At 29.9% G+C, this 12,943-nt stretch overlaps 1 protein-coding gene across 2 annotated transcripts in view; it reads left to right on the forward strand.

Annotated features, from left to right (window-relative positions):
• LOC106683297 (myosin-2 heavy chain) overlaps positions 1 to 12,943 on the forward strand; it is an 82,691-nt gene that overhangs the window by 64,075 nt on the left and 5,673 nt on the right. For both annotated transcript variants that reach the window (XM_067052911.1, XM_067052912.1), the window contains 4 exons: positions 1,753 to 1,896; positions 2,004 to 2,156; positions 5,096 to 5,281; positions 11,132 to 11,263. In XM_067052911.1, coding sequence (XP_066909012.1) covers positions 1,753 to 1,896; positions 2,004 to 2,156; positions 5,096 to 5,281; positions 11,132 to 11,263 — 615 coding nt within the window. The remainder of the gene's footprint in view (positions 1 to 1,752; positions 1,897 to 2,003; positions 2,157 to 5,095; positions 5,282 to 11,131; positions 11,264 to 12,943) is intronic.

Below are 12,943 nucleotides of genomic sequence, written 5' to 3' on the forward strand. Positions count from 1 at the left end.
CGGGGTTCTAGGCAATCAGAAACAGACACTTTACTACTAATAACACTTAAACTTAATTAATATCTCTTTTACAAATGTATTTTAATTTAGGTATAACAAAACTAACCAATTACATAGAATATTCTTTTGAAGATTTTCTTTGTCTTCTTATTCAACAAACCAACACTTACTGTAAACAATCTTTCAGCAAACAAACACTAATGGAACAAAGCATTGGTCCTCTAACAGTTTTTTAGTTACTTCTCATTCACCAAAGTGTGTTGTTTGGTGATCCAAACAAGGAATCCTTTTATCTTCGTGGTTTACTATCCGATGTCTCCTTTTTCAAAATGTCCACCCTTGAGCTGGACAAGAGATGATAAGACCTCCTCATCCAGGAAACATCATTCCCGCCCGCGCTTGAGCAACGAAAGAATCTTCATGAACCGTGATCTTTCACTCGATGTACAAAGTGAACAGCGATTGTAGCACAACAGTTTTGAATTTTTGCTTGTGATTTTCTTTATGAACATTGTTTTTGAACACTTATTCTTAACTTCTATTTTTTCTTAAATGTATTGTAATTTCAATTATGATGGGCAGTTAGAATAAAGTTTTTAAAATATTTGAATCTTCTCAACATGGCCGCGATTCAACAAACTTTTCGCAATACACATGCCGCCATCTTGGCTTTGAACAAAATCTTTGTGACTGCATATTTTACTGAACAAAATTGGATAGCTTGCTTGTAAGTTTAATACTACAAATAAACATATTGAAATGAAATATAACATAAAATATACCAAAAAACATTTATATATAAAAAATAACTATTTACTCATAAAAGAGGATATTACAATATATTGTATTCTTTTTATATATACATACATACATACAATTATTGTGCTTTGAAATCACTATGCCAAAAAAATCAAAACTGTCCCAGACATGAACATATATTTCAATCTTTATAAATTTTGGTTTTGACCTTTTTGACTCTCATTTCAGAAAGGGCAAAGTCTTAAAAATAAGTTAAGAGTAATCTAGAAAAAATGGTCTCAACATTACAATTTGAATACTTGAAATTCCAAAAGTGATAAAGTATTTGTTCATTGTTTGATCTATTTACAGACAGAGTTAGACAACTATGAAACTAATACATAAAATTGCTATGGATACGATATTTATTTATCAATGGTTCATTCATGAATAAGGGTTGTATCCATGGCAATTTTAGCTATTAGTTTTAACTATAGCTAATTTTTGCCCATCTCTGTCTACAGTGGACCGATTTTGGGAAAAATATGTATTGAGATAATATCAGACGAACAGAGGGGTTTTCACAAAAGATCTATATGGTTCGTTGTGAAGAAGGGTTTTTCCATCCCTCTATAAAATAATAATAAATTAAAAAAACAGAAAAGTAAGTGCATTTAGCAGATAACTGAAATAAAAATATATGTAAAATTATACTTATAGGTTATTATGTTTTATTAAGAAAATGTCTGGGAATTGAATTTTAAAAAATGTAACGTATATTTTATTTGCCCTTACTATTTTTTATTCCTGCAAAGAATAGATTTGCACAATACACATGCTTTTAGCTGACCGCAAGATCTTCAGAGTTGAGTGAAAAACCTGTAACAACTTTTAAAGGGAAAATTTGATCATTAGTTTTATAAAAATATTTTTATTTAATTAGAGAAAATTAAATTAAATCTATTTTCTTTATGAGGATATGGCATATAATTGTTTTAAAAATCATGATCACAGGATGAACATTACAGAGAGGCCTGGCTTAGAGGTTTTGAGAAACTAAAACGGATAATGGAATTAGAGAAGATAAGTGGAAATTCTTATCTCCATTTTGAATTAGATAAAGAAAATGGTAGATTTATTGCAGAAACGAATTATGAGGTATCATAATACTCAGTTATATTACACTTTTTATGATTTGTAAAATCTAATAGCCTCTGTAAAACAGATGTTAGTACTTTTAATATAGATATTGATACTTTTTTTAGAAAGAAAGACGGTTTGCTGATTGGGTTGGTTCTGTTATTTATGATCATGAGAAAATCCAGACTTTGCATAGTATGGATGAATCTTTAGATGGCATTAACCCATCAGCAAAAAAAGGCCCTGTGAACCGTGAGCAACCAGAATCACTTTATAAGGTATTTGGCACTTTACCTTCTTCTTATTTATCTTTATCTTTTTATACTACTTAGACTTGGGAAGTAATGCTGTCAGCCTCGAGAAACTTGTTACATTTTTTTAATGGTTTTATGCTCAGGAACTTCTTTAAATTACGTCAGAAAGTAAGCGATTGCTATATTATGCAAGACATGATGATGACAGACAATAATTTTAATTATTTGTTGATTTTCGCTGAAGGTCTGTGAATTAAGTTATAAGATGAGCTGATAATATTTTACCACAATTAAACTATTTTTTTCTATGGAGAAGATGGTCGGGTGTACAGTAATCAAAGATACACAAATAAACAAAACTTATTTATTTGTGCTGACGTTTCGACCAGAATTTCAGGTCTTCATCTGGGCTGAGAAATTATTGTATCTATATCAAGGTTGAATTGTTTTCCTCTTGTACTTATTTACTTATAAATTTACAATATTTACTTGTATATATTGTGGCCAACTCTATTTGTATGGGGCTTTCCCCGAGGACAAATAAATAAAATCAATGTTAGATGAATAGAACATTTTAAATCATTATTATAAATAAATTTCAGTATCCAGATAATGAGATTAATGTTGATAAAGAGAAATAAAAGAAACAAAAAATTATGAAGAAGATATTATTATTTGTAGAGCTTCATGAGAGCTGTTTGAGAGATTCTTTTGATATTTTTCAATTCGAACAGCCCTGATAAAGCTCTTCAAAGTGGCGTGAAACATCAGCAAATAAATAGTTGTTAACTCCTTTTTTTACCGCACCCCAATTGTGCAAATACATTTTTTAGTAATAATGCTGTCAGATTTACATAATCTGATATTTTCATACCTTTTTTGATGTTGTTTTAAGTCGGGGTTGGGGGTCTCATTTTTTTTATGTCCCCCCTTGCCATATACACCAGAAGATCCCAAAGACGCTGCAACTGTGAAACCACTTAAAATTATCTCTCGTGGCATGCAAGCGAGTAATAATGCTGTCAGATTTACATAATCTGATATTTTCGTACCTTTTTTGATCTTGTATAAAGTCGGGGTTGGGGGTCTCATTTTTTTATGTCCCCCCATGCTGTCTACACCAGAAGATCCCTAAGATGCCTCAACTGTGAAACCACTTTAAATTATCTCTCGTGGCATGCAAGCCAGGACCTGGTTTTCACAATTTCGCCGACCGCTCAGTCTTGACGAGGGAAGCGGCTAGAAGACGCAGAAGTGACAGCGACAGCTAAACTTCCAACACTTCACACAGATAAGCTATAATTCCTTAATGAATGAGACTCCAAGATTTGTCCTTTCATCTTATTATGAAATAATTAATTGTTCAACTAACCTACTAACTTCTTTAGTTTTATTCTCTTCAACTCATCTAAACTACTAACTTCAACTAACCTACTAACTAAGGGATTTTATTTGGTCTCTAGAAAATATACATGTTTTTTAACAAGCAGCATACAATTTCTGTTAATTCAACTCCCCTCGTTACCCACTACTTTGGAATTACGTTTAAGCATACAATCGGGGTACCTGGAGTAAGGCACTGACAGGTCCCGATGTAAACAAATGCTGAGAATTAATTTCTATATTGAGCTGTTTAGTTTTGTCTGCTAACTGATTATGTGCTAATTATGAATACTCTAATATGAAGTATAATATTTAAATGAATATTTCTTAGGTTAGAAAGGTTCATACATTAAATACATGTTAAATATGGTTGAGTATAGGAATTACCTGTAAATATGTTATATTGTAGAACACTAATTTTATCTCTATTGTTGCCTTGTTTCTTACTTATATCCATATAATGATAATGTTTTGTCAAAAGTTAAAATTTACAATATTACAAGCAATCTTCAATTATCTTTATAAAAGGAAGTCCGGGTGCGATAAAAATAAAAAATAAAGTAGTAATTAACTATAAAAAGTGAGCCAATGTTTCAACCCATGTTACAGGGTTGTATAAGGGCTAAAAAATATACAAACAACTAAAATTAAGATTTTCAGTGAAAAGTATAAATAAACAAGAATTACGAAAAGGTATTAGACAATTAATGAAAACAGAAGTAATAACAAATAAAAAATAGATAAAAAAAGAATATGAAAATACAGTAAACACTAAAAGACGAAAAAAAAAAAAAAAAAAAGAAAGAAAATAATGTACAGAGTAGAGGGCATCCACCTCAATGAATGGAAGTAAACACAAAAATGAGCTAGGTGAGAACTTGGTCTAGTGGTGGGAGGAAAGTGGCGGTCAACAGATACGTTACATTTGTTGGAAAAAAGATTTAAAATAATGTTAAAGTAAAGATAATATTAAATATAGGCATATACCAAATGGTAATAAACATAATAAGGGGGAGAAATTGTTTTTAAATATAAGGATAAAATATAAAATTGAAATAAAATTAAAAAAATGGATGCAATAGATATAATTAGTGAAGAAAAAAAAGATATATATGTATATATATATTATCTATATCAAGAAAAAAAGATATATATGTATATATGATATTATACAATATCAGAATTAAATTGAGGTTCAAAGGTGTGTAAATTTATATAATAAAAACGTTAATTATAAAGTAATAAATGTTATATCAGGTTGAAGTAGGCAAAAGAATATAAAATGTAGATAAAATTTATAAATTAAAATATAAAAGATAAAAACTGGATAGTAAACATTAAATATAAGGTAATAAATTAACCATTAAGGGAAAATATGCGATGAATGTAAAAAACAGAAAGAAAGATATAGGTGGATATTAGGGTTGACTTCTGAAATGCAGATCTCTTATTTTACATACAGTATAACAGGGGAAAAGTTCATCATAGTTTATTAAGGGTTAAGATATGTTGGTAGATAAGAGACGTTTTAATTATCTTATTCTTTAAACATAGTTGTTAAACAAAATTTTCAATTTCAGAACAAAGATCATCATATCTGGATAAAGAATATGATAAAGGAAATTGTTATAGTCGACCAGATATGTGATTTAGAGAAAACTATCCAGTCTGTCAAGTTATTCAGCACGAAGAACCTTTCCGATGAAGAATTTTTGAGAAGTGTCACCACTGGGAGCAACCGTAGTAGTGTTCGGTTTTCTATATTGGTAAGAATTAAAATGGACTTATAAGATACAGTGAAACCTCTTTACAACAGACAGTCATGGGTCCATTTGTCTGATACTGAGGGGTGTCACCTGAAAAGAGATATGTGTTAATTAAAAAAAATGAATACGTACACATTTGTATCAAAATAAGTTTATTCATTTAGATGAAAGAAGTTTCATTAATGTAGGTATTGGATAAAATGCAGAGGAGTTATAAATGATTATATGAACGATGTTCTCTGAAATAAAAAAAATCCTCCTAATAAAGAAACCAAGGTGAAAAATTTCTAATTTTTAATTTCTTTGAAAAATGGCATTTGAGGGTTTCAGACGATGCTAAAAACGAATATGATTTGCTTTTTGCTAAAACAAATTTTGTTAACCTACTTTACTGGGATCTTCATTATGATTTTTTAATTATCAGTCACTAAAAAATCATTTAATAGAATCGATTGGCATATTATAACCATGAAAAAATGTATACTTTTTGAGCCTAAAATGCTTATTTTTGTTAATATTTTTTTTTTTTTTACAAAAAGATCAGGCCACTCCATAATCTTCCCCATAAAATCCTAAACATTGGACTTTTATCCTATAACAGATGAACAGTGTGATAGTGCATAAAGTACGAACAAACAAAAATTAATTTTTATATATTAGATTTATACATATTGTAATATCATCTTTTTATATATAAATGATGATGATAAACACACTGCGGTGAATGAGAAGTAACTAAAAAACTGTTAGAGGACCAATGCTTTGTTTCATTAGTGTTTGTTTGCTGAAAGATTGTTTACAGTAAGTGTTGGTTTGTTAAATAAGAAGACAGAGAAAATCTTCAAAAGAATATTCTATAAAATTGGTTAGTTTTGTTATACCTAAATTAAAATACATTTGTAAAAGAGATATTAATTAAGTTTAAGTGTTATTAGTAGTAAAGTGTCTGTTTCTGATTGCCTAGAAACCCGCCCTGAGATTAAGAGTCTATTATATAATAAAATTTAAATAAAATTCTCCTATATGCTATTTATTAAAGCTTTTCATTTTAACCCAAGCTATATTTAAGATATGAGAATAAAGTTAAAAAATATCAAATTCAATTAATTTATTTTAGTTTAATAATTTTTTAAATATTGCAATATAATATTTTTAAAACTCAATATGTATCCTCCTATTGTCCTATTTTCCTTCTGGCATTGATGGGCAAAATCCTAGAAAAACTCTTATTAAGCTGCCTCTATCCAATCCTTCAAATTGTGTTATTTCTGACCACCATTTGGATTTAGAATATCCCATACTACTAAACAACAGTGTCATCGTGTGGTGGATGTCTTGTCTTTCTTGATGTTTAACAAGCTTATGACCAACACTGACAACCAGGAACTAAATTTTGTACAGTAACTAATTATATGATTACATTCAATTGTTCCAAAATGTCTCACAATTTATTTTACTTAACCAAACATGCAATAAAGGGCTCCTGGTCGTAAGAAACATATTGGGCCTGTGAGATTGCAAACAGTGATAATCAGACTAATTTGTACATACACAATTCAGCTTTGGAGTTCTACCAAACCACCAAATTCCTCCCATAATCCTATCCTTAAAATGCAAAATTCTTGATGCTCCTTATTACGTCACAAATAAATTCATCAATAAAGAACTCAACATCCCATTCTTTACAGATTTAGCCCAAAATAGATATACCTTCTTTCATTAAAAAATCTTTACTCATCCAAACTAGCCACAGGATCTTCTAATTTGAAATAATAATTGAAGTACCACCATTAGGTGGTTCCTTCCTGAGATTGTCATGTGTTCTGTTATACAAAGGGTTGAATTGTTGTGGTTCTTGTGTTCTTTATGACCGTACCTAGGTTTTTTATAATGATTTAGTAACATTTTAAAGAAATTTATTTTTTTAATATAGTTTTTATAGTTAATTATGTTTTTATTATAGTTTTAAAAATCAATCATATTTTAAGTTAGCTTATATCAACGGCCAACTTCACAGATCTTTAAGGACTGTCAGGGATTGAAAGTGTTTCATTTTACTTATATTTTCTCTAGTGTTTGTGTAAAACAAAAGAATATTTGATTTTGTTTCTATAAATGAAATAGTTTCGTGTAATGAGAGAAGGTAGGAGAACGACTGACCGGAAGTGCTACTTTATAGGAACAATTTATCACATCACAAATGATTTTGGTTAAACTTAATATGTCCATGTACAATTGAATAGTAGAGATGGACAAAAAATTAGCTATAGCTAAAACTAATTGCTAAAATTGCCATGGATACGACCCTTATTCATGAATGAACCAATGAGAAATAAATATCGTATCCATAAAAATTCTAGCTTTTAGTTTCATAGTTGCCCAACTCTTCTGAATAGCCTTTAATGTCAACTTTCTCATTGAAATAGTCTGACATGGCTTAAATGTGGATTTTTCTTTAAATATTCCTCTAAAGTACCTTTAATTTCTTTTTTTAAAACCATTAATCATTTTGCATTTTTATTTGTTTTGAAAAATTAATATATAATATATTATATTATCAATATAAACTTTGAAAGGATTTAATAATGAACTTAAGCAGATATGAGGAAAAATATATTTTCTTGTAGTAGCTTGTTACGGTTGCTATGGTGAAAGAAAAGCACTGGCGATATCTGCATAGACAAGGGGTATTACGATTGTCATGGGGAAAACAAAACACGAGCGATATGTTCAGACGAGTGGGTTTTGTTTTTTGAAGGTGACAGTTTGATTTTGGAACGTATGTTCAGACGAGTGGGTTTTTTTTTTTTTTTAAGGTGACAGTTTGATTTTGGAACACGTTACCATTGTTCAATGTGAAGTGGTAATAGTTTAAAGGCCCTCTGTCTTTACTGTTTGAACCGAAATAGCACCATATGAGAAATGTCATCGTATGTGTTTTGTTTTTTTCAAAATTATGGTGTTCTACTTCAATGGACTGTGATTAACACTAGAAGTGGGGATAAGAGAGTTGTAGCAGGTGCTATTCTAAAACTTCTGGGGAAGGTGAGACGGAAAGGAAATATCGGACAACCCTATGTTCGGCCAGGAGTGCACCCAAGGACTACGTGGGGTTTGAACTAAATTTTATTTTGTTTTTATTTTATATTCACTTTTGTACTCTTTTGGATAATAATGTAAGTATAGTTATTAAGGTTAAGCTCTTAAGTTAAGGTTAAGTCAACTATAAGTTTTAATTGTTTTATTAATTGATAAGAATTCTTTTTTTTCCCTTTTTCATTCTGTGTACATATATTTCTTCTTATTATTAAACTTTTGTATATATACTTGAAGAAGTTTGTCGGGGGGTGCGGTCAGCAAAGAACAACATAAATAAACAAAACCATATTTATTTATTTTATGCCGATGTTTCGACCTGAGTTTCAGGTCTTCATCAGGGGTTGTGTCGTAGAGGAGGGAAAGATTAGTACTGAATTTTGTATATATAGTTCTGCTATTCTTTCTCTGCTTTCAACTTGTATTAAAGGTATTCGCCAGTAGTCATAATTCAACAATTGTTTATATAGGGGTATATTTTAGTTATATTGTGGGCATAATGCTTCGGGATTTTCGTTATTTCCAAGAAAAAAAAAATAACGCGGCACCTAAGGAGTAATTTATTCTTTATTGTTTTATCTTTTTTCCCATTTTGCTATTATATATTTTTTTTAAATTATTTTCCTAACTCACCCCCTTCTCCGCTGAGCGTGGGCTAGTATAAACGATTAAAGCTGTAGACTTACTATGTTGTAATATTCTCTTATTTATTTGAAATAAACATAAGGGAATTTAATAGTTTCTATTTATTCTCAGATCTAAAATACAGTTTTGAAGATGATAGGGTTAAAAGAAAAGATTGAGTATTAAATAGATATGAGAATTTTATTTAAAATTATTTATAATATTATGGACTCTTAATCTCAGGACAGGTTTTCCAGACAATCAGAACACAAAGACACTTAACTAAATTAATAGCTACTTTTACAAATATAATGGTGGTACCTCTGAAAGTAGACAAAGGGTTGGCCTTCTACTAGTTTTCAACACACATCTTATCCACCGGAGATCCAAACAAAAAAATCTTTCATCCTTCAATTATATACTCTTCTTGGATGACTGCAGACTCTTGATGTCTTCTTTCTAATGATGCCACTACTGACCATGGACAAACGGTGGTCAGCACCCTCCTTCTTCCATGAGATGTGATCTCATCCGTGCCTAAACAACCAGTGATCTTCATAAAGAGTCCCGTTTCATTTTTTCTATCTTTAACGTTCACTCCTCGATTCAAAAATAATCGATTGTAGCACTACCGCTCTAATTCACAATATTAATACTTCATTGATAATTGTTATCATTTTCTTGAATTAATTTGTACTATAATCGTGTTAGAGAAACAACAAAAGTTGAAAACATCTCAATCTGCCATACTCAATATAGCAGTAATTCCACAAACTTCGGAAGGATACGTGGCACCGTCTTGAAACGAGTTTGTTTTGGACTCGCTCATAGCTTCTGAAAGATGAAATTGGTTAGCTTGCTTTTTGGTTTAATATAACAAAATCAACAATTATTAATATTGATCCATGAAATAAAATATAACTGAAACCACTATACTTAAAAAACAACATCTATTTATCAAAAAAGAGGATATTACAATATACTGTTGGAAAGTCTATGTATGATTTTAGAAAAAATAATATGTGATGTATAAAGGTGTAGAAAATAATGGAGAATGACAAAAAGCACTAAAATAAAACACAATTTTGATATTAGATAGTTATTTTTTTTACTATTTATTTTATTTTACTGAACAAGAAGATATTTTATTTGTGAAAGACAAAGTCTTGTACAAATTCATTACAAAATATACAATTATAAAACAAAACCTGAGTCTAGTACTCCATTACAAAAACAATAAACAAAAGATAAAACAAGTGCTCCATAACACAACAATAAATAGAAAATAAAACAAACTGGATAATACAAAACTATTAACATAATATTCATTACTCCTTTATATATATATAAGATGCATATCACATATATATATAAGATGCAAGGTTAGAAACTAGGGGGTTTGAGTGGTTAGGGAGTTTATAATGGAAGGAGTGATATCTGGTTTGGGATAGATCGGTTACATAACTCATTTATATTAAACTTAAAATAATGAGAATTATTTTAAATAAATGAAAGCATAATATAAGTAAAGATATTAATTGGCTTTGAAAACTATTTACATACTACTGTTTATATGCCACTTACAAAATCAAAATTATTACATATTGTTAGAATATAAATATAGAGTCTATTCAATTTAGCTTCACTATCAATGTTCAATATATTTTCGAAGTTTTGAAGGTCGCAAGATACGGATATGGATGGCTTTAAGATATATTGTCTAATTTCTTTAAAGGTTGTACAGTGTAGGAGGATATGGTACAAACCATTATTGAAATAACTTTTGCAGAGTGGACAGACTTCATTTGCCTTGAAAGTGAGTGTTTTGCTTCCGTGATTTAGGATGCGATTTTTCTGTTAAACTCTCTTGAACTGGTTTATGTGCATTGGGTCGGATTTATTGCAAATATTATTACAGGCTCTTTTGAAAAATTAAAAAAAAAATATTACTACTGTTAACAATTTAGAAATATCTGTTCTGAAACGAGGGAGGATTAATTTCAACTCAAAGTGAAAGATGAGCACACAGCACTATATTTTTCCCCTTTAATTTTGGCCATTGTATGACAATACTCTACATAAGTTATAGTCTACCTTAAATTATAAAATATAAAAAATATTTTTTTTTAGGAGAATTTAGGACTCACCCTCAAAAATTCCATAGGAGAAACAGATTCACTTGAAAGTTTAGAACTTTCTGATGAAGATATTCCTAAGAGTGAAGAACAACATTTTTTTGGAATATCACCTGAGCAAGAAAAGGTAAATATACAGAGTTATCATTTTATGAACATCATTTATTCATTTCCTGTTTATTATATAAAAATTAGAAAATTAATCTGTTTTATACATATGATTCCTGAACTAAAAAACCTTGGAGTCACTTTTGACCAACTTTTCAGCCTCAAATCCACTGCTTTCTGCCAATTAAGATATTAAAAATTATATCAGTAATGTCTAGACAGTTTTCTTTACATGGACAACAACTTTTCTTACAGTAAACTATAAAATGTACAGTAATAGAATGAATCTTGACCCAATTCAATCAACTTTAATTTTAGTGAACACGAAAATCAGCAGATCAGGTGACTTATTATGAGCCTTTGTAAATGGAATCTTAGGTATTTCCAAATAAACATTGTCATTGAGATGTGTTAAAATAATGAATTTTATTAAGTTCATCCAAGATCTATGAATTAGTTTTATTGATTATATGTTCAAATATTTGGTATTTATAGTGTAGCACAGTTTTATATATGTATATAATAATAATAATAATTATAAAGGCTTAAGGAACCCAAAGGTTTGATGCCGATACCACCAAACGCTTTTTGCATACATCCTTCCAGTGATGCCCCTCCAAACCCAATTCCACTAAATCTGTTTTAACACAATCCTCCCATCTACGTTTCGGTCTACCCCTTGGACGTTTACCCGTTGGTTCAGTGTTTATTACCATTTTAGGGATCTGCTCATTACTAAGCCCTACAACCTTACATGCCCATCTTATGCACCGCAATGCTATAACTTCAATTATATTTACTGGGCGTAGGTCCCTTAATTCAATGTTGTGTAATCTTCTAAATTCTCTCGTTAATTCATCCTTTTTCGGTCCGAATATTTTGCGTAATACTTTATTTTCGAAAACCTTAAGACGCTGTTCATCCCTTAGTGTAAGAGGCCACGTTTATATATGTATATACATGATAATAATCAACTATCTGGTCTTGATCAGAATGTATGACTTGATGAGCTTAAGTGGTTTATAGGCAGCATTGACACGTTAAGCAGGTTCCAATGGTCCATGCTAGATCGTGCTCTCAACTGTGTGTTATTACAAGTTCATATATTCAGACCAATTTTTGAACCATTACCTCAATTTGGTGATGTCCAAACTCACTTTCCTCTCCTTAATTACCTTTCTTTTCTTATTAAGATTGTAAGGGGAAAACAATCTTAAATTATGTGCTATTAAATTTCTGCTAATGTATTTCAATAGTATAAAAATCTTCAAGTAAGTTATTCTTAACAGGGGTAATTCCTACCTACAGCTGTGGCAACCTCTTTGGATTGTAGAGTGTCTGACTTACCTATTTGAGTGTGTGCAATGTATCATTTTATTTCTTCTTTCTTCACCAATTTTCATCTATCTTCAGTCTATCTACCTGTGTTCAATCTTTTCAGCATAACCAATGTTTCACCTTTATCTACATCATCTCTCATAAATTTCAACAAGTTCACCTACCTGCATCTATCTTTCATATCTATACATTTTCACCAATGCAAGTATCATCATAACTTTCTGTTTCTTAGCCCACATTATAATGGCAATAGAAATCAACTTGAACTAATATTTAATTACCTTTACAATATTGTAATTGTATCCATGTGTTTTAATTTATTTTCTTCTTACATTTTCTTTTCATTGTTTCATCATTCACC

The sequence above is a fragment of the Halyomorpha halys genome, unplaced genomic scaffold (genome assembly GCF_000696795.3).
Source record: "Halyomorpha halys isolate HHAL.00 unplaced genomic scaffold, Hhal_1.1 Scaffold476.1, whole genome shotgun sequence".
NCBI classification, from domain to species: domain Eukaryota; kingdom Metazoa; phylum Arthropoda; class Insecta; order Hemiptera; family Pentatomidae; genus Halyomorpha; species Halyomorpha halys.